The following is a 25,819-nucleotide window of genomic DNA, read 5'->3' on the forward strand; positions in this document are numbered from 1 at the left end:
TAATTAGGGCCGAGGATTTTTTTGGTGAATTAAGTAAAAAAGGAAATACGAAGTCAAGGCAAGATAAATGACATTTTGTAGGAGTAGATATACACTAAAGCAATCATTCAAAAAATTGCGCGAAGCAAAAAAAAAACGATTCAAGATGTGACAACTATTTGTTGCAATTGCTTTTTTTCGTTATGGAAAATGATTTCCAAGTTTATTGGAAAAACTTTATTTTTTCTCAAAAATTTCTATCAATTTTAAAAAAAGGGTATCAATTGATAGACCACCTACTTCCCTTGTAAGACTGAATACTCCCCTAGACTCTGTCTCGGCCTTCGAAAAAGTCTGTGGGGTATTAATTGACCCATATTTTAGTGGGCGAATTTTTGAACCATGTTTTTGATTTTTTTCAATTTTGCGAAAACTACCCCTCTCAAATCTGAGTTTTTAGATTCAATGATTAAAACTGTTTTGTAAAGCTCCCTGTATATGCGTCTAGGCCCAAAATCATGGCCCTCGCAATATTCTAATTTTTTGATTTTTGACCGTTTTGTGATTGTTTTTGGATTTTTGAAAACTAACCTATCAAATTTTATATTATGGTAGCGGAAATCTAAGCAGCGGAAATCTCCCATGCATAAGTGGCAACTAACGAAGTTTTCTACACAAAAAGTTATCGCCTTCGGAAAAGTCAAGTTTTGATTTTTACCATTTTTTAAACTTTTTGGATGTTCTCGAAAACTTCCCTGCCATATCTGAGATTTTGGGTTCAATTCAAAGAATGGGTTGTAAGAAGCTTGGTTCGCTGCGACTAAGCACAAATTTTTCTGAACACCAGAAAATATGGCCCTCGGATGTTTCGACCGTTTTTTTGAAATTTATTGTTTTCTCAAAAACTACCCTTCCAAACCAGACATTTTGGGCTCAATCGAAATAACGGGTTGTGTGAATTCCTTCGGCATAAGCGACAACGCACTTTTTTCACACAAAAAGCTATGGTTCTCGGAAATGTCAAATTTTTGTTTTGTTGACCGCTTTATGGACTTTTATCGCTAACTATCTTGCCAAATCTGATATCATAGGTGTAATCGAAACAACAGGTCGTTGAAAGCCTACGTTTTTAATTGGCTATGCCGTCCTTGCTTAGGAAAAAGTTATGGCCTTCAATCAAGTCAAGGTTTTGACAGTTTGTTGAAAACTTTTTAACTACGCAAAAACTACCGTGCCAATTCTCTGGGTGTGTGCAATCGAGAAACCCGGTTTTGGGAATCGTCTCTGTTTAAGCGGCAACAAACTGCTTTTGTGGAACAAAGTTATGAATTTAAAAAAGTCTCTCGACCCTTTTTTGAATTTTTGACCGTTTTTTAGAAACATTTTTTAATAATCCTAAAATTTACCGGAAATTTTAAATATTCTTAAAAGATTTCGGACAACGAAGGTTTTAGACAATGGGCAGTTTTTGAAATCCATTTTTTTTCTGCATCAGTTAGAAAATTTATTCAATATCAAGGGCGTACCTCCAATTTTAGCTGTGCCCCTAGTTGTTTTTTTATCGAGACATACCAAAGTTTTGGTTCTCATAGTTTTTTCAACATTTACAATGTTTGACTCCAGTTGTTGTATGCTTGTGTTGTTGTATGCTTCGCCTCTGTGTTAAATAAGTCTGAGTAAAAACCTGATTATGCATTTATATTTGTCCGCTATTGAAGCATTTTGAAATAACTTTGAATTAGATCTTCGAAATTCGTTTCCTGTTTGTATTCCTTTTACTCAATTTTGTGTTGCAATTGTCTGTGTACAGGATATGTTGTTGTTTTAGATGGACTTTTGGACTGGAAGTTATGATTTTCCATTCGTGAAATAATAAATTGAAAATGGAGAAAAACAACTGACGATAAACAACATAACGAAATGACGAAGATATCTTGCTTTAAAAGTAACCAGTGATGATGCGCCAAGAGTTGTTGCTTCTGTTGGGCGTTGGCTTAACTGCTTATTGTATCAGTGGATTCAAATGGAAATCCTCAAGCTGTGATTTTCTCAACCATCAGTCACAATGCGTTTGGTGTCAGCTGGAGAAAGATGAACTGGACAAAACAATAACATATCGTCCAGGTGAACCACGGGCCCCTCCCGATAAGCCGGAAAATGTCGAGGTTTACATGCACTTCATGGAGAACGCCAGTAAACGACTGCCCCTTGGCCTCAGACTTGTTATATCTCATCCACATACAACTTTATCTCTGAAAGCATTCCTCATTGATATTGACTTCAAGAGAACATCTAGAGGTCCAGTAGTTAGCCATTTTCCTAAGCTACTTGCTGAGTTTGAGGTTTTACACTTCGACGACAAGAAAATTTTGGTTAGTATAATAGATAGCAACAAGTTAGGACATGGAAGTAATCCAAAAGCAACAGACCTATTATTTCCAAATACCCATATCAACTTTGTCTAAAACATCAAAATAAAAAGCAAAACTATCACAATGGGTATATTGCTCAAATTTTTTGCAACGCTCTCTATGCACAGTTTCTATTTTTTGTATTTTTAGTTCTTGCTTTGGGATTGAGTATTTTTCTACTACTACGACAATGTTGACGCACTGGTAACTAGCAGAATTTTTGCTAACACCTAATGAAACAAAGATTATTTTGCCCTGTCTAGTGAAATTTAACGGGCAATATGAGAGTTTTGAGAAGAGAAGCTTGTCTATTACAGCCAAATGTTTTTGTAATCGAGTATTCGGTAATTTTGCGCAAATGTTCATAATATCTAAGAACGTAGAAAATATTTAAACATCCAACTTTCTCTAATTTAGTTTGTTTTTTATAAGATAGCGATGTTTACAGCTTACTATGCGGAAATTATTGAGGCTTGATTTCGCTTGATTTTAGATAGCTAATCGGAACTGATGTTTTTTGGGTGAAAAACTGGTCTAACCGGATTAGTGGATCATTTTTTGCCTGCTCTGTAGGGTAATCGCTATGAATCCGCTAAGTTCCTATCATGTTTCAGATTATTTTAGCAGTCAAAGTCATTTTAATAGTTGATTCATTTTTGAAACCTCCTTGTATTGCAAGTTGAAGAAAGTTTTACGGTATTTGTTTTTTTGAAATATTTTTAAAGATTAAATGAACGAAGTGATTTTCATTTCTTTGTTTTTTTTGTTTTTCTTTCGTGCTTCTTTGATTATATTGAAGAATTGACTTTTGATTTGTATAGATTTCAATTTTAGCTATTAATATCTACCAAATGTTAGGCAAAATACGCGAAGAAAGCACCAACGGTGTCAAATAGGAAACTTCAAGTTTCTAAGTAGACAATAAATTGCAGGTTTTTGAGCGGAATAAAAATTACTTTTTGACAGTTTTCTCAAGTTGGGTTGTTCGTGTAGGTGGTTGTGAATACTTGACTTAGATTTTGCTTTTAGCCTTTATGGTAATGTTTTTTAATTGCTTACATGATCTAGTTTTATAGGTTTGAATAGGTTGTTACACTTGCCAGTGTAGTGCATTAGCATGACTCTACTGTGCTTTTCGACCTAACTGGCAAATAAAAGTGCTCATTTGGTGGCCTCTTCGATTTGCCTAAGAAAGCACCAACAGAGCCAAATAAGAAGCTTTATTTGAAGTTTCTAAGTAGAAAATAAATAGCAGATTTTTGAACTGAATAAAAGATACTTTTTGACAGTTTTGTAGATATGTTCACAACATACTATTTGGAACCTGATCCAAACTATATCTTATTATTGGCTATAAATTAGATATTTCATCCCTATAAAATATTAAAGACTAACCAATCATACTCCATCTAACTAACAACCCTTTTATTTGTAAGTGCTGAAATCACTTGTAGTTTCAGCACCAGAGCATTCTGATTTTAACTTACAGCTTAGTTGCCTTTTCCAAGAGACCAACTCGTAACAAACCAGTATACTCTAGATCTATTGAGACTAAGAGATATAAGAGTAAGATTAAGATCGGTATAAGACTAAGAAGTTGCACGAATCTATCCGGCCGAAAATAAGATAGCGTGACGAGCAGACGGTGTACCTTATCTGAAATTACTCTATGAGTTAGACATTCCGTCACAACTCATCTGGTGCGACCATAAATCTCGAATAAGACTTTAAGGAACAAAATTGCTTAGAACTAACCAAAAAGAGATTAGACTTAGACAAACATTCAAAAATCTTACACGATAATAATCTAATTGAAATGTCTCTACGACTCAATAGATCAGAGCCATTATTCCGAACAATACGAGAACTCCCCGGTATTGGAAGAAGATCTCGGACAAGAGACGATATACGACTACAACGAAACTTACCCATAAGTTTCATGGTCGTACGGCAAAAGCCAACACAAACTTTTATATTTAGAGTTTTATTAGCAATGAATTTAGATTTTCATTTGCAGACATAGTATCATTGAAGAAAAATTTTCATCAATCATTACAGGCGCTAAACTTATTATTGTACAATTACGACTGATAAAAACGTCACTTGTCGTTTCCTTTAATCTGCAGTAAATTTGAAAAAGATATCTACAGAAAAGATTTATTAAAATAAAAAAAAATAAAAATTAGTTAGTAAATACAAAAATTGTTAGTATTTACATCATCAAAAACTAAACCTTTCTATCAATTAAACTTTAAATTACTTTAAAAAGGCCTATTCTAATTTTTACTTTTACCAAAGTATACCTTTTAAACTAAACAGATCATCAAGGCTTTCCTTGGATCTCCATTTTATTTTTATCCCAACTAAATATTATATCATTAATTTATATCTTGATCATCAAGGCTTATCCTTGGATCAAATAGAAAAATTTTGTTCTCCCACACACAGTTAGCATAGTGTCTAACGACCTCAAACGTCGATTCACTACCCAACCCTTTCTACGACCCAGGACTAACAGAAATTTTTCAATCACACTAACCATTCTAATTAGGATAAACAGTGAAGAACTTCGGTTATTCATCCTTCACTTGATCCCCCCTCTTACCTCACCCAGGATATTACTTAAACTTAGTAAGTTTAAAATAGTATCTAACTACTTGTGTTCTAATTATACCTGAACCTTGTGGATCGATTTGCTATTCTCCAACCCTTCAACACAATCATTACCCCTAAGTAAAATTAGGTAAGGTAACACCTTAACTTAAACTAGCCACGAGAAAGTAACAATCATTCTTCGGAATCGATATATGCGTTTCTCTCCAACCCTAAACAAGACCCAAGTTAGGCTAACCCGAAAAAACTGTAAGATCTAATAGTTTATTCATTAAAAATTACTAATCCAAAAATTGCATCCGTCATTCTAAACCTTATGTCACTAGACAATTTAGGAAATAAACAAACAATCATATTACACAACTGTGGAATAAACAACGAGAAATATGATCTCGTAATCACTCCACACAGACAGTCAACAGGATATATTAGAACCAAACGACAAACAATCAAACGAAAGATTTTAAGAAAACAAAGACAGATTACACGAAAAAGATTTTCAAAGCAACGAAACGCATTCTCCGAATCAGAAACCATTCATTTACAAGAACTTTATAGATTAAAAGACTGAATAAATAAGAATTACCCAGATAATGATACAATATATTTTTTTGACTCAGAAACCACATCACATTCATCAATACAAGGAAAACGAAGAATAAAAAACACATGAAAGAATAAACCAGTACGACTATACAAATGGAATCAACCAATAACACACATAGAAAGTTACAAATTGACAGTCATTAAGCACAAAAATGAGTCAATACGAAGAAAGTGAAGATGAAAACTCCATCCTGCCATTTATAATCACTTCCCTTACTGATAATAGAGGACAAAAATTTTAACAAAATTTAATAGCAAATTTATTTGAAAGAGGAGTTAGTCCATGCGCAGCAGAATTTCCAGAAGTAAAAATCAAAAGACAAATTGTCGACCACTACCTCAAAGGAATATGTACACTAACACAACAGTACGGAATCTATACCATAGAATTACAGAGCCCAACTAAATTTCATGATAGGTATCTACTTCAAACAGACGAGGTAGATATAGAATTTTCAAAAGTATTCACAGAATACATAAAAAATATACAACACCAAAATTCACACAGAGCAAGTTCAATATTTACTAATAAAGTATTTCGAATAATTTATAGCTATTTATCAATATTAGTATAACCAGAATCCCAAGGAACTTCACCAGTTCAAACATCAAAACATACAATGGTAAGACATGAAATCACCATATTTTCCGAATATTTAAATACAATCCGTGAAAATTTAACCAGTACCGACGTTTCACAAAAGGTTAAACACGATTTACAAAAAATCTTAGCATGGGTCATCATAGATTGTTTCACACATAATCTTGATTTAATCTCACAAGCAAGAAAGAATTTCAGACCCCAAAATTCAACAGATGATACAGCATTAGCAGAAGATTCAGATTATGTTTGGGACTCTGAATGGTCTCATGCATTATTCATTAACATACCAACAGATATTTCAAGTCAAGGCCATTGGCACCATTTCTATAAACAAAGATTATTTTAAGGTATATCCACTCACAACTGATTTTAACTATAATTCATTTCTACCCGATAGAACAGGAAATAATAGTTTAAATTCAACTGTCATACAACAAGAAAATCTAAATGGAACTTGGATTCTCACACAACAAGATATTCAAACATCATCACATTTCGCAAATGAAGACGTAGTTACAACAGTAGTAACAACAACACAACAAAGTATCTCACCAATACATCCAAATCTTACAACTCCAAGACCAAAAAATCCAACCCTACCACAGGTAACATTACAATCTACAGTTAAACCACCATCGAACCAAGATACCCACATGTGAGCTACCAACCATTTAGTCAATGATCAAACCAATACAAAAACAAAGAACATTCACTAGAAATAACTTTGCAGAACACAACTATAGCTATGTAAATAGACCACAAACATCTAAATCTTTTCGTCCAAGTACTCAAAATCATTTATTTTCACAAAGACAAAATTTTCGACAATCAACAGCAACTTCAATAAATTCTCATGACTACCCACGCAATTCACAAGACCAAAGTAAAAATTATCCATTTTTTCAACAGAGTAAAAATAATGAACAAAACCAAGATAAACACAATACAATTTATTATACACCTAATTATTCATCATCAGATGAAGACGATTATTATCAACCAGATATTTTTGCACCATATACACAAGAATACCGTGCAAAACCACCTCGACCAAATCAAGCATCCCAAAATACAAATGTTTACTCACAAATCCTAGCTAATACACAAAATCACCAACCATTGCAAACGCAAAACCCAACCTATACACAATCATACCAACCAATACAAAGGCAAACCTAGTAAACACAGATTATTATCAACCAACGCAAAATGAAATCCCACTACCCTATTATTTACAACAACACGAAATCACAAAAAGTCAACTTACAAATTTTTCACAAATGCCATATGCCGCAGAATCACTACAAATGACTATGAATCCATACCTCATGGGTCGATCAACAATACAATCAAACAAGCCATTGATGGTATTCACTGGCACAGATCCTGAATATTCTGTAGAAGATAATTTAAATGCAGTCACAGCAAATTTAATTTTAAACATAGGACCTGAACTCAAAATTACGCCAATTCACCAAATTTGGATACATAGACGCACAGCGTTAATGCAAACCACACTTGATGGCGCAGCTCAAAAATGGTTTTCAGTTGTACCTATAGAAATAAAATCAGATTGGAAAAAATTCACACAAGAATTTTCAAAAATATTTGATTCAGAAAGGAACAAACAACATCAAAGAGTTTTATGCAATGAAATTCGTAGACTACCAAATGAAACGATCAAACAACTAGCAGTAAGGATCGAAACACTAGTCCGAAAAGCATATTCACTAAATACTCACGATTATAAAACATAAAAATGACAGAAATTTTAATTATGACTCTAACACCTTAATTACGAAAAATAGCAATTAAAAAGAGCATCACATCCTTCCTCAATTCGAGAACCAGATTTAGATTTCAGAAAACTAGTAGATAAACTAGAACAAGCTGAGATCACTATTAAACTAGAAGAAACGGAAAATCTCAAATTACAGTATGTTAATAATATTCAAACAACCACAACACAAATAAATAATATACATAATTCAGATACAGATTTATCCGAAAAAATCACTGAAATTCTGAATATATATGAGAAAAACCCAAATTTTAAAGGTAAACCATCATTTAACTACTGATATATGTCAATCAACAATCCTCGATGAAGAACTATCAATAAATAATATAATAAGTAATGAAAAAAGGAACACAGACTATTTCACAAAAACACCTTAATTTAAACCAACATTCAAAATATCACACTATACAGAACAACAACAAACATTTTTGACAATGTTTAATTTTCAACATTCTCAATTAACACAGAATGAATTTGAAAAATTAGCCGATTTACTTTTAAAATATCCAACAGTTTATGCAACATCCAAATTTGACGTTGGAAAAATAAATTCACCTCTACATTTACCCTTAAAACCTGACGCAGTTTCCAAAAAACAAAGAGCAAATTCTTGGATTTTCTTTTTAATTGTTGGTGGTTGACAATGTTGGTGGTTGACAACAAAAATTCTTGACAATGTTCAATTTTCAACATTCTCAATTAACACAGAATGAATTTAAAAAATTAGCAGATTTACTTTTAAAATATCCAACAGTTTCTGCAACATCCAAGTTTGACGTTGGAAAAATAAATTCACCACTACATTTACCCTTGAAACCTGACGGAGTTTTCAAAAAACAAAGAGCAAGTAAAGTACCAATTCATTTACATGATAAAGTCAATAGACTACTTGACATTCTAGAAAAATACGAAATTATATTTCCAGTAAATAAAGAAGAACAACAACCGAAAGGAAACACCTTTATTAACCCTGTTAATATCCTCGCCAAAGGAGAATTATTAAAAATAGTTTTAGATGCTAGATACCTCAATTCACTAATTGATGAATCCAAATTTAAATGGCCAATAGAACTAATTCAAGTAATTTTAACAAAAATAAACGGTAAATGTTTCACACCCGCTGACATGAATAGTGCATATAACCAAATGCCACTAGATGAACAGTCACGACGATTAACACAATTCGTTATTGGAAATCAACAATACGGGTTTAATAGATTATTCTATGGCATATCCATAGGACCAGCAGCTTTTTCAGCTTCCATGAGTAAATTCTTTAGACCACTCATACTTAGTAAAAATGCAATCACATATTTAGACGATGTTTTTATGCAATCACAAACAAAAGATGAAATGTTCACAGTTCTAGAAAAATATCATCAAATTTTACAGAACGAAAACATGAAAGCAGCCCCAGATAAATCACATTTTTTCTTAACACGCGTAAAATTTCTTGGACACATCATAGAAAAAGACACTATAACCCCACTTTAATCACAAATTGATGCAATTCAAAAACTCCAACCACCAACAAATAAAAAGAAAATCTAAGAATTTCTTGGAATGTTAAATTTCTTTAAAAAAATACGTATATAAAATGCAATTGTACTTAAGACCATTTAATAACCTTCTTCGACAACAAAATAACTTTGAATGGACAACAGAATATCAAACACGATTTGAAGAAATTAAAAAACTTCTCAGTGAACAAATTGCAAACACAATCCCAGATCCAAATCAACCATTTTATGCAATGTGCGATGCTTCAAATTTTGGCATCGGAGCAGCATTACAATCCCACACGGGAACAAATAAAATGAATCTTATATCAGCAAATTCTCGCCTATATACACAAGCCGAATTACGACTCTCTGCCCTTATGAGAGAGTGCACAGCTATCATACACACCTTAACAGAATATGAATTTTTGATACTCTGATCAAAACATCCAACAGTTTTGTTTACAGACCATAAACTTATCATATTTCTTTTTACCTAAAAATCAAATCCAAACCATCGAGTTTATAGATTTCAACTAATTTTAATGAAATTTCCAAACTTACACATAGTATGGACAGCAGGAAAAAACCTTGCACTACCTGATACTCTAAGTAGAAATACACCACCTGAACTATTAACAAGAAAAACAACAGTTGAAATACCACAAAATATAATTTTATCTCGCCAAAGATGAAATTTCACCACGATTAGAATGTAAATACGCAGTAAAAACTGACATAGAACAATCACAAATTAACCATCTACAACATTTTCCACTGTATTTAGATTGTCAAAACAACAATTATGAAGTTGATTTATTAAGCACATCTACATTCAAGCCGATACCATATTCACATTGGATCAAAAATAATTCTCTACAAAAAAGAATTAAACAACCACATAAAAAGGGCCCATTTCCCTTAATAGAAAAGGAAAATCTAACTGATACATTAAATTTATCAGGGCCGTTTCCAAATGATTCAAAATACACGATAAATCAAGTTTTTAATCTTCATGACCCACTTGATACAATACCCCTATCAAAAATCGAAATAGAAAACATTTTTCTACCAACAACAGAAAAAATCACACTAGAATTGTTACAGAAATACCATAACCTTGATCCCGTCATTAGACAACTCAAATCATGGCACAAATATAAAACGAAGTCAACGAAAGCTGATACCACGATCTTAGGAAACAAAACACTCCTTAGATACTTCAGAAAATTTAATAACACCACCATAAATTAAAACACAGTCATTATAGAATATCAAACACCTGATTTTAAAGTACCATGTCTACCTTTAAGTATGATGTTAATCGCATTCAACACTTCCCACACCTGAAATACAAAAGGACACTCCGGATCAGAAAAAAACATAATCTAATTTTATACAAAGTTTTTATTTCCCTAATGCACAAATTTGGATCAAAGTATTATGCAATGATTGTATAATATGCCAATTAAACAAACCCTATCCCAATCAAAAAGAAATAGCAGAAAAACAAGATTTTAAAGGACAAAGTCTTTATTTTAATCACAGAATATCATTTGACACATAAGGACCAATTTCACCAGCCTCAGAAGGAAACTCATATATAATGGTAATTGTTGATGCATTTACACATTATGTAGCACTTAACCCAGTACCCCATTGTTATGCTTACTATGCATATACAGCACTCTACGAACACTGGATAGCTAAATTTGGGTTACACGAAATTTTAGTCACAGAAAATGGCACTGAATTTATTAACAATGAAATCATCACATTATGCCACTTATATAACATTAAACACAAACCACGTACATCTCATGCACCTTGGACAAATGGATTAGTCGAAGGTATGAACCGTTCATTACAAGATTACCTCAGATGTATCATTAATGTAAATGATACCCGATATACTGAATGGTCAGCAGATGTAAAATTATTTCCTTTCTCATATAACTCACAAATCACAACAACATTAGGAATGTCACCGTATGAAATGGTATTCAGCCAAAAACCACGTAAACCAATAATGTTTACAGCAAACGCCCATAAAAATGCACAAGGTATTGTCAACCAAACAAAGATTCAATTTGTTATAATCTACCACTACACACCCATGATACACACCCATGATGGAGACCACTTTCATCATCCACAAATTTTAAAATTAGCCTCGGTACACGAACCGAATTGATTTTAAACAGAGATAAAAACACAATGAAATTTATCAAAAAATAAAAAAATCGTTACAAAGACAAAACATAAATACTCAAATCAATTCACGCTTTACACCAGCAAAAAATTTAAAAATAGAACATTGTTTTAATTCCCAAATTTACAACACAAAAAGGAATTTCTAAAAAGCTACAACCACTACGAAATCGACCATAATAACTAATTGAAAAACTCACTGATGTCACATACAAATCGATTGACACAAATAAAAAAGAAATTATTCAACACCGAAATAACCTATTACCCTTATACCCAAAAGAATATGCACTCCGTGAATTAACACAATTATATTCTTTTACAGGTTTAAAAATTGTTCAACAATTCAGAAACTGAATTGAATCACCACACCGATGAACAAACAAGCTCAAAATTAGATCAACAAAAAGAAATTATTAGCCGAATACCCCCTAAACACAAAACACGAACATCTCAAAAAGAAAGAAAAAATAGTAAAATGACAGAAATAATTCTACCACACGATCAAACAGAAAAATCTGAACATAGAGAATCATCACGACTCAGACGTCAACCACGAAAAAATTATGAAACCTTCATTCCACAATCTAAAATTTTAAAGAAAGTTGAATTTAAAAAAAAACTTTCATTTTCAATTTCCATCATTTTCTTTATATTATTTTGAACAATCCTTATTTTCAAAATAACATGCTGAAAAACAATCGAACAGATCTAGTTCAAATTCAGCCAATAGAAATCATCCCGAATTAGACACTTTATTTATATCAATACGACTTTATTAGCCGACACATATTCACCTCTAAGCTTATCTATAACTATAACTTCAAGACCTCCAGGTCAAAAATAAGCAAACCGCTACAAAATGAAAACTAAAAAAATATAATCTCAATTTACAACCCTTCCCTATCAAGCAGTACAAAGATCAACAATTTTTTCCCAACTTAGCACTCGCAAACCACTCAAGCAAAATTATTAAATTAGCCTAAAGAACAAAAGCACATGATCATTTAGCCTAAAGTACGAATATTTCTTGGATACCCCCAATTATTCCATAAATAAGAACTACGAAGATCTCCCCGACACACTTCAAAATAACCCCTCAAAAACTCCTGATGAAATCCAACCCACTTATCAAAAAATCAATAAATGATCGGACCGCACTCGAATTTAGCCCCCAAAAATTGAAAAAGATTCGACAAACCAAATCACTTCTTAAATGCTTCTCTCAACAATAGTCACTAAATTCAAACAAATATTTTCAAACTTTTTAATAAAAGTTTCAAATCTTCTAAAATTTTTTACAATATTTTTGACCAATATCATAGAAACCCTATTCATCCTTTTCATAATATTTTGCAATCTTTTTTTAATTCTCTACTCAATCTTTGAAGTATATATAACCCTTTCCACAATCATTGATAATCTCCTCAGGTACGATAATTTCAATGTTTCCTAATCTATTTAGTAGAACAGATATCTTTCTACTATTTGTAATTTTTCTCACATTTTTAACATCACTTATTATGACAATATGTAAATGTATAAAAAAGGCAATCATCACATTCGCATTAGCCACTATTCTCTTGTTGCTTTTCATTGAAGACTACTGGAACAAACATAAATTTTCATCATAAAAACTTCACCCAGAAAAATTTTCCAAAAAAATTTTCCAAAATTGCTAATCAACAACACCCACACCAGTCCCCACCAACAACATCCCAAGAAAATCCAACAACACCCACAAATACCTAAAATCCCCAATCATCTACACGCATTTCTTTACAAGAAAATCCATATACTTTTGAAGAAAGACACGCGCGATTATCTGGACCATTAGAACCAGCTGTCCGCCAAGCACCTTTAAGTGAACCACAATACGAACCAACTTATAATATATACCCACACCTACAACAAGACCTTAACAGAGTAAGACACATAAGTCAAAACCAGAACACACTCGAAATAAATAGACAAATTATACATCCAAGACGAAATAGAAATTTTCAAACTCCCAGAATTCAATTCAACATACCTCAATCACCAACATCAAGTCCCTTAGACCTTTCAAGTAGCACAATACCAGATACACCTCCAACTGCTTCACAACAAAACTTTTCAAATATTCCATCCGATTACTTAAGTTCAACCCCTACATCAGAACAAGTTAGAGAAAATTCTTTTAATAACCCAACAACCACAGAACGCCCTCCATATTGGGATACAAACAAATATCCTCATGGTGAACCAAATTTAGTAAACAACCTAGTTGACGTTTCATTCGATACAACACTATCTACATTACCCGAAACACTTTCCCTTCCCTCAACACCTTCTTTAAGCCAAATATCGCCATCAACGTTTCCCCTAAATTTTCCTACCAACCTTGATTCACGATATCAAGAACAATCATCTCAGAATATACCACTACGATAAGATTGGAATACAGTCAGCACCCCCACCACTATTTGGTCAACATCAGGAAAGTAATAGATTACACAACTGGGCATCAAACAGATTGCAATATCGACACGATATTCACAAAGATATACAAGAACATAACATCCAAATACTACAACAAAGCAGTCTAACACTAAAATTCGAACTTACAGTAAGACTAAATATTATTGTTCAACATCCATTTCCATTAGATCCTCCTAATATCACAGCTCAATCTTTACCTCCTCCATTTATAACAACAGAAATAATATATAAATACGACAGGTATACAAAAAAGACAATCGGATACATAACCTTTTATAACCCATACTCAGGATTGTCATACACATGTATATTCTAAAGATATTCACATTTCAACACCTCCTTTTTCTCATTTTTTTCCGAACCAAATCAAAATCCCTCACCTCGCACAGAACCTCAAGATTTATTAGTAACACACTACGATTGTGAACAAAAAACACTACACAAATATGCTATAAATCAATTAACACAATGTGAATCCGAACCACAAGCTATAGAAACAACAAATATAATAGCTACACTATACTCAAAAGCCCGAGCAACAACACTAACAGGATACAAATTTACAGAAACCTTTTCCGAAAAGAAAGTACACTGTTCACAAGTTTCAAACGGAAATAAAAATAGATTGGACGACGAATCTTTCTACCAAAGTAATATTGAAAGATAACTACTTCTCAGCCCTTAAGACTGTAAAAACGAATTAAAACGACGAAACTTAAAACCAAACTAAGGCACAAACAGAAAGTTTTTCCAGATGTAGCTCATCAAGCAGAACTTGAAAAACACCAAGGTCACATGAGACTAGATACAAAATTCCCCTTCCATGGAGCACACGGAAGATAAACATACGATCTTCATGATAAACATTAGATACCACACATATGAATAAATAACCCCTCAAATTGCAAAGCAGACACAAAAAATAAAGATTATCAAGAAATAATGTTTTTTGATTGGAAAAAAGAACTCGAAAAAGTACAACTTACACGCGACTTAAAAGACGACACAATTCTTTACCAAGGAATGAGACTCCCTTGCCAAAATGATCAAGGATATTGCGATCCTACAACATGAACACAAGCAACCATTGTATGGTTTCCCGAAGAAACCGGCACAGTTTTTCAAGTAGCAAAAATACACGCTAGAATGATTAAATTTCACCAAAAATATTTTATCGAATCAATCCCATATGAAGATGTAAACCCCGACCAAATTAGATCTACGAACCATAAATTTAGAAACATCCACAATATAGAAAACACATTTACACGATTTCAAATATACCCAGAAACAGAACTTGCATGTAAATACAACAAGCCAATTTATAAAACACTGTATTCAGAAATTCTAGTCCAATACGAAAATGGTTTCGACATGAATACAGGACATTTAATCGTAAACCTGATGGCCACATCTCACTCATTTACTGACGAAAATCCCTACGTTTCAGTAAATTTTCAGAAAAGCACAGGACAAATCTGTGGAAAATTAAAACCACAAGACACAAAAAGTACACGATTACAAGAACTATCACTTATGAACAGCACACATTTTGGCGCAATTCACTATGATATACATTTAGATGTGAAATTAGACTACACAATAAGCAGAATTTTTCAAGAAATGTCACTTTCAGAATTAGAAACACTACACCAACTATGTGAACTTGAAAGAACACAAATTTTACAATCACTAGCACTAGCAGTTCTAAAAATACCATATGCAGGATATTTATTATCCGCAAATAGATCAAATTTCATTGATTATGAAGGAAACATCTTTTGGTATTACACTTGAACCAAAAAAGTATCACTTTTATACGTTTTTGAAGATAAACGATGTTTCAAAAGAATCCCGATATTCTACAAAAATAAAGTATATTTTGTTGATACACTCTCAAGAAGAACATATTTTTGGGATACAACAGTACCATGTGGATCAGAAAATAGCCTCAATGTTGTACAATTAAATCCCGATGAAGATAAATACTTTCTACTTACACCATATCCAACATTAATGCCACCACTAAAAAAGTTTTCACCCGAAAGCATTAGAGCTATAGCCCGAAACCCAAATATCGATTTACAATCGATAGGCATCTATTCTAAATCCGACATACAACACCACATACGTACACAACAATTTCAGGAACTACTTACAAAAATGGACACTATACAACGACAATCAATCGATCAAAACTTACGAAAACTTGTAGAAACAGCAGGATTTTCAGACATTTACGTACAAGATTACAGCGGATATTTTAAAGACATAAAGGATCAAATTTATCTAAACGGCGAAAAATATCGACCACAAGATATATCACCAATCAATTCTAGGATGGCCATATTATATCTTAGAAAGATTGACTATATTATACGCAATGTTCAATTTTATTGGATTTATTTTTTCTTTACTGAAAGGAATTTATAACACATGTGCAATCCACACACAAATCAATAGACAAGCGAGCGTAGCACGCATACTTTTTGCAGGATTTTTCGGAATATTTTCCACATCCATAAATAAAAATAGAAAAACGCAAACTTGACCTTAAGACTAACCACAGCACTAAAACCTAGACAATTTACACACGTAGGATATAAAAAGCTTCTAAAAATTATCACTCCACCCCGAGCTAATGATTATTCTATTGAATATTATGATCACAACATCATCAGACCTAACCAAGACCAATTTCTCGACGAAGATAAGTTCGCTAATCCACAACTAACCGAAAAATTTTTCATCCAAACACCCTACATCTTTACACTAAGCTCACTAGCTAAAAAACACGACCATATTATTTCCGAAGCACTAATTGACATCCAAGCTTATGAATCATTTCACGATAAATTTCAGACTTTTTCACTAACCTTTCACTTCCTCCAAAAGAACGAGATCTGCACTGTTCACACGACATCATGTTACGAACTAAACAAACGCATACTTACACATACTATAGATTTTAATCATTTTAATTTACACACATCTTCACGACAACCCCACCATCGTTTTCAGTTTATTATTTCAACGTACACTTCGCCATTTTTCTTAAATTTCACATACTGTATTAAAAACACTAACTTCCAAGGCATACTCAGAGTTTACGACCCAATAACCCAAATGTATATATTTTGTCCATTCACCAAGACCTTCAATGAATTCAAGATTTAAGTTTGCACTAACAACAACTCAAACAAGCAATAACAAGTTTCCACTTTTCTTTTAACCCGGTTGGAAAGGATTTATATAATAATCCCAACTAACCAACGCAGCTTACTAAACACCATGAAACACAAACTAACAGCATGACTAAGAAAAGAAAACCCACAGTACCCAAACTGGATTAAACCAGCTTAAAGAACCGATAATTTATTCTTTTGAAGACTATTGATAAGTCTAAAAAAGAAAGTATAAAACACCAAAAAGTCGACAGACAAACCCAAACCAAACAATTTGATTTTTAAGGAAAGAACACAACTAAAACAACAAAAGGAAAAAACCAGAAACAAACACAACACAAAAGGTTAACACAAAACAGGACCCCATAAAAAACCAGCATGAAATCATACCCTCACTCCTGGCCTAACCCACCAGAAGAGGACGAAGTCCTGAGCATGCTTAATAGCCGGCCTAACACACCGTGCTAAAACCCACGCTTTGTGACACACTCTTTTTTTTGATAAGAGGTACTCAAGTGTGAGTAACTCTTTTAAAATAACTGAACTAAAAATAAAAGCTTTTGCGATAAAAATTAATAAAAAATCATAACTAAAAAGAAGGATTAACTAAACATTTATTTATGTAAAATATATATTGCAGTAATATAGATCATACACATTCACGAAGACGAGCATCAAGCAGCTAAGACCTCATCACGCAAAACCTACACAATGGCTAAACACAACCGATATGCCGCTCACAACCACAACTCAAAGGATTTAAAGTACGACTTGACTTCGAAGCAAAGGATTTCATTGAAACAGACCAATGACCACCTCCATGTTCAAGTATACGTACAGATCCGAGTTACTGGGCATTCCCTCCAAACTCGAGCTTCACGCCATTCCCAATTCAGATCGAAACATAGTTCTCCACACCGATCAAGACCAGACGATCATAACAAACCATCTTGATTGATTTTGTTAACGGTCTTAGTCATCGTTGAATGACAAGATGAAATCTACGATCCCAGTTTCCTGGAGCTTCCTCCTCCAAGAATGGAATAGAAATGATGCTCGCGAAATACGAACGATCAATCATCCATGCTCCACTACAGAAATAAGTCAAAGAAACAAAAACTCTGTAAACCCCAGATGGGTGGAACCTGATTCAAACTATATTATTATTATTGGTTTTAAATTAGATATTTTATCCGTATATAATAATAAAGACTAACCAATCATTATCTAACTAATAACCCTTTTTATTTGTAAGTGCTGAAATTACTTGTAGTTTCAGCACCAGAGCATTCTGAATTTAACTTACAGCTTAGTTGCCTTTTCCAAGAGACCAACTCGTAACAAACCAGTATACTCAAGATCTATTGAGACTTAGAGATATAAGAGTAAGGTTAAGATCGGTATTAGACTAAGAAGTTGCACGAATCTATCCGGCCGAAAATAAGATAGCGTGACGAGCAGGCGGTTTACATTATCTGAAATTACTCTATGAGTTAGACCTTCCGTCACAGCTCATATTTCTGACTGTCTTAATTGACCTTTTCAAAATTTGCCTAATCACGATTTGTAGCATCGTGATTGCACGATCTCATTTAAAGTTCATAGCATCTGTTTTCTGCTTATTGTGTTGCGAGTGTTTGCGTATCTGTAAACGTCTGTGACTGAGAGGGATGGACGTGAGATTCCAAATCTCGAGGTTGCTGGCCCGAATCCTGCAACTAGCAAAAGTTTTTTTAATTAGAGGCTTATTTGTTTTATAGAGCTGCTGTTTTGTCGTTTTCTAAATTTTGCGAATGGCAGCTTCGCCTCTGCGTCAAAACATCCGAAAAAATGAAAATTAAAAATTAGGTAAAACAATCCTAAGGTTTTTTGTACCTAATTAGGTAGGAGTGGGGAGGTACTATGATCTAAAATAGATTTTGTTTTATCTGCTCAATTTATGCTACCAAAATACATTAGCATTTGGCTGATACAGGTATAAATTTGAATCACGTACAAGAGCACTGCTGCCCGTTACAAGCGATATCGTCGAATCGGAAATTGCGACTTTTCAGGTTAACAGGTTTCTAAACATAATCAATGAATTAATTGATGACTAAGTTAATAACAAATTCATATTTAGTGTTTTATTTGGACGTTTGGTCCGGAAGTAACGTAAATTTTCCCTTACTGGCACTATGAAGGTCCGAGGCTCGAATCCAGCGTGGACATGTTTGTTTTGCAAACTGAAAATTTTCAGCTTGAGCAAAAGAATTGTCGGTTTATCGTTTGTCTTGTTTTTGCCGGCTTATTTGCCACAGCACTGAGTTTTCTCGCGGCTTAAGCTATCCTTACTATAATGTAAAATTCGTTTGTTGTGTTCCGATCATCAATCAAGTATTTGAGTGCCAAAAAAAATTGCTGATAAAAATGCGATTTACGAATGCGAAAAAGGCTGTAATGCGATGAGCATAGTCAGAAGTCTGGTAGAAGTCTTTTAAATCCGAAATCATACCGGCCATCACTCAGTAGTACACGTGGGAATCTATAGATTAGTTCATTGCGTACGTCAATGATGTAATAAACTTCCAAGCACTTTCCATTGTCAACTGTTTTAAGTTTGTTTAAGAGTGATGAACGTAGTGGAGACTCTTATATAGTTCTTGGTGATTGTTTTTTGTATCTGAAATAATGCGAAACTCCGTTTTGCCTCTGTATAGTTTTCTGTTCTGGTCATTCAGTTAAGTTAGACCTGCCAGAGCATACGTCTTGTTATTGCTGCTATAATTTTTCAATAAGCACTTTTTCTTACTGTTACAACTAGGAAGTAACCGGGTAAGAGTATCGCTATCGCAAATGCAAAACTATTTTTGCACAACTAGGAAGTAACCGGGTAAGAGTATCGCTGCATGTAAACCAGTCAGCATGTAGTTCTAAAGAAACGTAAAATAAGCTTGCACCGAATAGTTGAATACGCTTTTACGAAAATAAGGTTTTCACTTTTTTGGAGACCAACGGCAGATTTGGTTAGCCTCAATGTTTTGAGGTATTCTAACTTAGCTTTTCTTTTGTTTGACTACACTAGCATCATCAGCTTAGTGTATTATTAAGAAACTTCGTTTTTTCAAACATAAGTCGCAAATAGTGCCACTTTTCGGGCACCCTTACAGCTTTTTGGTAGCATGTGCTTTGACATTCCATTAGTAATAAGTAAACACAGTTGATTCATTTTTAATTCATCAAATGAACCGAAAAAAGCTATTTATTTCAAACAACATAACAATAATAAAAACTCTATTTCAGAATTTTTCTGTTTCAATATATCTCACAAATTTTTGAAATGCCTAATTAATACATAATGTGGCTTTACATAATTTGTTGCATGCAAAGCTAGTTTGGATGCCTTCAGTACGGTATCTTCCAAATTATTACTAGTAAAGTTGTGTCTATTTGTATTTGGTGCCGTTTTTGCTGAATGGCATTGGCAATTTATTAGCATATGTAGCTGCTTTATTCGTGAATAGTGTTTGTTAGTGGTGAAGCGTGCGTTGCTGAGTGGTTAGTGCGTGAGACTCATAATCTCCTGATTGCAGTAGGTCGCAGATCGAATCCTAGACCTGGCCAAAATTTCTGCTTATTCGAGGCCCATTTCTATTTTTCTTATTGCGCTTTCTAGAGTTACTTTTTGTGTTCTCGCTCGTTTGCAAAGCAAAACTTCCTCTCTGTGTAAGTTAAATTTGGTTTCCGATTTTCTCCTGTGATTTTTTTGCTTAGATTTATTTCGTCAATTGTAGTTTTATGTGTTTTAGAGAAAGGGCGATTCGTGTCCTTTTTTGAAGTACGCTGAAGGTTTTGATAATATATAATAAAGTCCATTTTTTTTTTACAATGTCGCACATATATGATAAAGGTTTCTGACAATTGACCTTGCTTTATTACTACATTTTAATAACTTCCAGACCCCTTCCCTACTGGACTAGCGGTGAAATGAGTGTTTGGGATCCTACGGTCGGTAATTCGAGTCCCTGCCGTACTTTGTTGTTGTTTCGAGTGAGGGATTTGAGTTTTTGTGGTAACACTTGAGTTGTCGGACTATCGTTTGCCTTATTTGCAAAGTATGGTCTTTTCCTCCAATTTTTACTGTATTTTAAAGTCCTTCTTTAGTTTGTAAATTTTCCAACTCTGAACTTAGATACATATATATATATGTATATATTTAATGGTTTCAGCTGGCGTTACATCGGCTTAATCACTGTTCAGTGGGTCGTTTGAATGGCCAACAGAGGTGTTTAGGCTTTTGTGTTCCAAATTTATTGTTAAGGTTTTTTTTACATCAATTTTGTTTTCGGCTTATTACCGCTCGATAAATGTTTCTGAATGCTTATTAACGCTTGCGATTGTGTACCCCGAATTTTTTTCTCAAATTGTACTTATTTTGCGACAAACGTATAAAATCTTAGTAGAAGTAACTTTTTTCGACTTCTTGAATAAGTTTTTCGGCTTTGTGGCCGCTGCCTCAGTTTTCATCCGCAACCTCCAATGCCAATTTTTTGTATTCTAAGTTTGCGAAGCGTTGCTGTTGTCAAATATCAATTTATCACTAGCGAAGCGAAGCTCGGCTTTGCCTCAGTGTAATTATTTTTTTTGTATCGCAAAGGCAAGCTCTGCTTCGATTGTATAATTATGGGCAAAACAAAATTAAGTCCTATTTCCAAGATAGCATATCCTTTTATCTGCCACATTTCGTTGCTGCTAATTTTGTAATCGGATCAAAAATGGAACTGGTTCTTAATTGACGTAATTGCCGTCTTTTTCTGCCAAGGTCCTCTTTTATGCATGTTTCTGTGTTTAGATCGACATTCCCGTGACTAAGGTGTATGAAATGGAAGGCTTTTCAAATCCATACCATTGGCTGGACAGTAGTCCTTGGATTCATGTGTGTTCGCTGCCTCACATGGAACACGATGAAGCCGGCAACTGCTATCCCATTATTGATATTCAGAACTTGTCAGCTCTCCCAGAGTTGTCGGAGAGCGAGAAACAGGAGAATATACAACCATCGTGCAAAGCTGACAGAATCGACGGTAATTTGTCTATTCCAGTGAGTTCAGAAAAGTTTGGAAAAAAGGCGACAGCTGCTGTTGTAGTGTGTTGTGTGATCTTTGTTGTCTTTTTAATATCGTCTTTCGCCGCATTCTGTCTACGCAACAAACTCAGAGACACCAGATGTGTGCATATATTTGAGATACTTAGAATAAACGACCCCCCGAAAGACGGTCGACTGTCGCGCAGTGCTGTCAGAACAGGAACACCGCCTCGCAGGGACTCAATGCACACTGACGACCGTTCGCAGTGGGGATCTGGACTTCGTCTTAACCAGATGTTGAGTTTCACGAGGTCACCGCAGCATTTTTCAAACAGTGAAAACAACTTGTCCGGTGTCTCAGATTCAAAATCATGTCTCAATTCTTGCTCAGTACTCGACGAGATGAACTCACAATTCGGCAAGTGATTTAATTATGTCAGGTTGAAACATTTCTTTTTTCTTTATTGGCCCTCAATGCTCAATGTACGGTATTTTCTCCCTGTCTTATCCGTAGTCTTATTAGCCAACTCTCAAGCGCTGAATCTGAAATCAGTATTTTTTTTTCGAATTTGCTCTTTAAAATATTTTTATAATATAATAATAATTTTTCATTTTTCTAACATTTTTTTTCATTGGATACCAGAATTTTTTTCCTTAGATAATTTTGTTCTCAGGATTCATCTTGCAGCAACAGTCATATTTTGAGCCTATGAGCATTTTAGTTTAACTATCCATGCTTTTGGCAGTTTGCGTTTTATGTTGCTTGTAATTTTTTTTGCTCGATTTATATTTTTTTCACGTTTTTAGAGTCGATGAAGGTAGTTCAGATTCTTATACAGGTCCTGATGATTTTTTAGTTTTTTAAGGAAAAGTCCTAAAATGCTCTTATATTTTTCAGATGTGCATAATACATATTAATGCCTGGGTATATTTATGCACTATTTGAGTTCAATCCAATTTCATCTGCTAAAAGTCAGGTAAGTTGCGCTCTCCAATTACGAAAGTGTAAAGGTCACGAAAAACGTGATTCACTTTAGTTTCAAAAGTGGAATTTAATTTTCAGATTTTCCACCGTTCTGGAAATTCGAAGGGCTGTAAAGCCGTATATTTTTAGCTTCGAAATTGGGAATTTTTTTGAAAAACAAATCAGTTTTTATGTTTCCTTGATTCATTGACTCTTTTCATTGACTCTTTTCCAACTAACTGTTGACTTTGTTTTTTTTCAGCTTAATAAGTTTTATTCTATATAATATTGGCTTACACACATTTTATTGCATCGTCTGATGAACCAAAAGGTTTGTGTGTGTTTGGAAGGTAAGGGAAGGGGGATTTGAAAAAAAATCTTCTATTAGTTTTTATGAATTTTCTAGGCTTAAAGGGTTTCTGCTTAGGTGTTTTTGACCTTGTTACCGCTTGATTGGTGTTCTTCCGATGGATGTTATAACCACATTGTATGGCCTTGGCATGTTGTTTTTTCAAAACTAGCTATATTCATTTTGATAAATCTAGTTTTTCTATATTTTCAGATTTTTTCTTGTTTTGTATTTTAAATGGTTCGAAGCTCTGCTTTGCCTCTCTGTCCCAAAATATATATAACTCATCAATATCACTCAATCGCTTTTAGTCTGAGGACCATAATTGTTGTAATAATTCGGAAATCACTACAGCAATCGATAAAAATACACAGGTATTGAATATTCTCAAAATAGGTTTAACCAGAATTTTTACCAAACATCCATCAATCTTTTAAGTTAATCCGCTCATAAATAGTATAATTTGTTGCAATAAGTTTGAGAATTCACAAGTTCATGAAAGCACTTTTTTAATCTTAAAAGCTTTCTTTTGATCTCCGAAGTAATTGTGTTTCGTTTTAAGGTCGCCTTAGTTACGTCGCTAATGGTCAGGTATACTACATGGAAGATATGGGGTGAAGATGAGGGCGAAAAGAAGCTTTGCTGCTGCTGTTGCACAAAATCTACTGCCCCAATAATCTCCTGAGTTGCAAGTGAATCTGAACGTCAATCACTGTTGTTTCAGTGAACTGGAAAAAATTCCTTCTTCTTTTTTATTGTCTTTCCCTTTCCTTCAAAACGAACAAATTTCGTCCCGTGTTTTTCGTGGTGCGTGCATATCTGTTTTTCTACCCTTTAATAACTAAGTGTTACGCCCACTAGTTTTATCAATGAGACACCTAATCTATCAATATATGGATATATGAATGTACAAACAAGCTTTTTGTTTCCTCAAATCAGCTTTTATTTTGATGCTCTTGAATCACCATTCTGGTAGTTTTAACTTTTAGTCGATGTCTCAATAGTTTTCATAATATCAACATAAGATACACAAAAACACTAGTGTCAGTACCTTATACTTTATTTGTTACTTAACTAACTCAATTAATTCGGTTGTTTGAGTTCAATGACATTTTTTTTCAACCGTGTATGTGCTATATGTTAACTTATGCTGACTTGACATCTTTAGCAAAAAAATGATTTCGAGGGATGATTTCGATTTGTAATTATACTACACCAGTTGCCTGTAAAATAGTTAACAGCTCGTAAAAAGTCTCAAATATAAGCGTATTAAATAAAGATAAAGGTTCAATGCACACTTCATCCTGAAAAATCACTCAATATTGCGAGCTTCAATTTTTTTACTGCTTCGAAAGATTTCAGTTTTATAGAATAATTGATAACGTTAAATTAAGGATAGAGAATCATGACAATTCCTGTGATTTCGCTTCGTGGCTTTCGCTGTTATACGCGACAATTTCAGCAATAAGGTTGCCATTTAACCTATCGTCAAGTCTCAAAGTAACCCCTTTTCATAGTTAGAACGCAGTAGTTAGGAAATTTGTCCCTTTGAAGTTTAATCAATATTTCGGTGAAGGTTAAGCAGTGATGGCAAAAGGTATTAACAGATTTCGCAATGGTGCATTTTGCCTTGAATTATGTCGAATAAGTTATGCCAACATTTGTTTGAGGCATAGCCGCTGCATGCTCTATCTTTGCCGAAAGATTTATCCAGCGAATTTTTCCATTCGTTCTCAGACCTCACTGTTATAATGTCATATCCATAACATATTTTTCTAATAATTATCAGATTATGTACAACCAGTAATTGATTGACTGCTAGGCGGTCTTATTCCTGTTGAGTTTGTTACAGATCTTGATAAAACGGGCAAAAAATACGTAATTACTGCTAACTTCTATGGCTGCCAAATGATGCACTCAGTCTGTTTTAATGAGGTCGCAAATCTTTTTCGTATCCTTTCCATGCTAAACCCAGTTCATTCCCTCAGTATCATACATTCACCTTCGACATATGAACAGATGTGATCTAAATAAATACATTTTATTTTGCA

At 33.7% G+C, this 25,819-nt stretch overlaps 1 protein-coding gene across 1 annotated transcript; it reads left to right on the forward strand.

Annotated features, from left to right (window-relative positions):
- The first annotated feature begins 1,810 nt into the window (after positions 1 to 1,810).
- On the forward strand, positions 1,811 to 25,819 carry LOC134846019 (uncharacterized). The gene is made up of 3 exons (XM_063863184.1): positions 1,811 to 2,351; positions 22,222 to 22,873; positions 24,331 to 25,819. The coding sequence occupies exons 1-3, from the start codon at positions 1,935 to 1,937 to the stop codon at positions 24,384 to 24,386; spliced, it is 1,125 nt and encodes a 374-aa protein (XP_063719254.1). The 5' UTR covers positions 1,811 to 1,934; the 3' UTR covers positions 24,387 to 25,819.

This window comes from Symsagittifera roscoffensis, chromosome 5, assembly GCF_963678635.1.
Source record: "Symsagittifera roscoffensis chromosome 5, txSymRosc1.1, whole genome shotgun sequence".
Lineage (NCBI taxonomy): Eukaryota > Metazoa > Xenacoelomorpha > Acoela > Convolutidae > Symsagittifera > Symsagittifera roscoffensis.

Bases quoted from the DNA above. Each gene is read 5' to 3' on its own strand.
- LOC134846019 (XM_063863184.1), top strand. From the start codon at position 1,935: ATGATGCGCCAAGAGTTGTTGCTTCTGTTGGGCGTTGGCTTAACTGCT. The intron at 2,352-22,221 runs GTTAGTATAATA...TTCTGTGTTTAG, and splicing joins TCGACGACAAGAAAATTTTG to ATCGACATTCCCGTGACTAA. The intron at 22,874-24,330 runs GCAAGTGATTTA...TTTCGTTTTAAG, and splicing joins CGAGATGAACTCACAATTCG to GTCGCCTTAGTTACGTCGCT.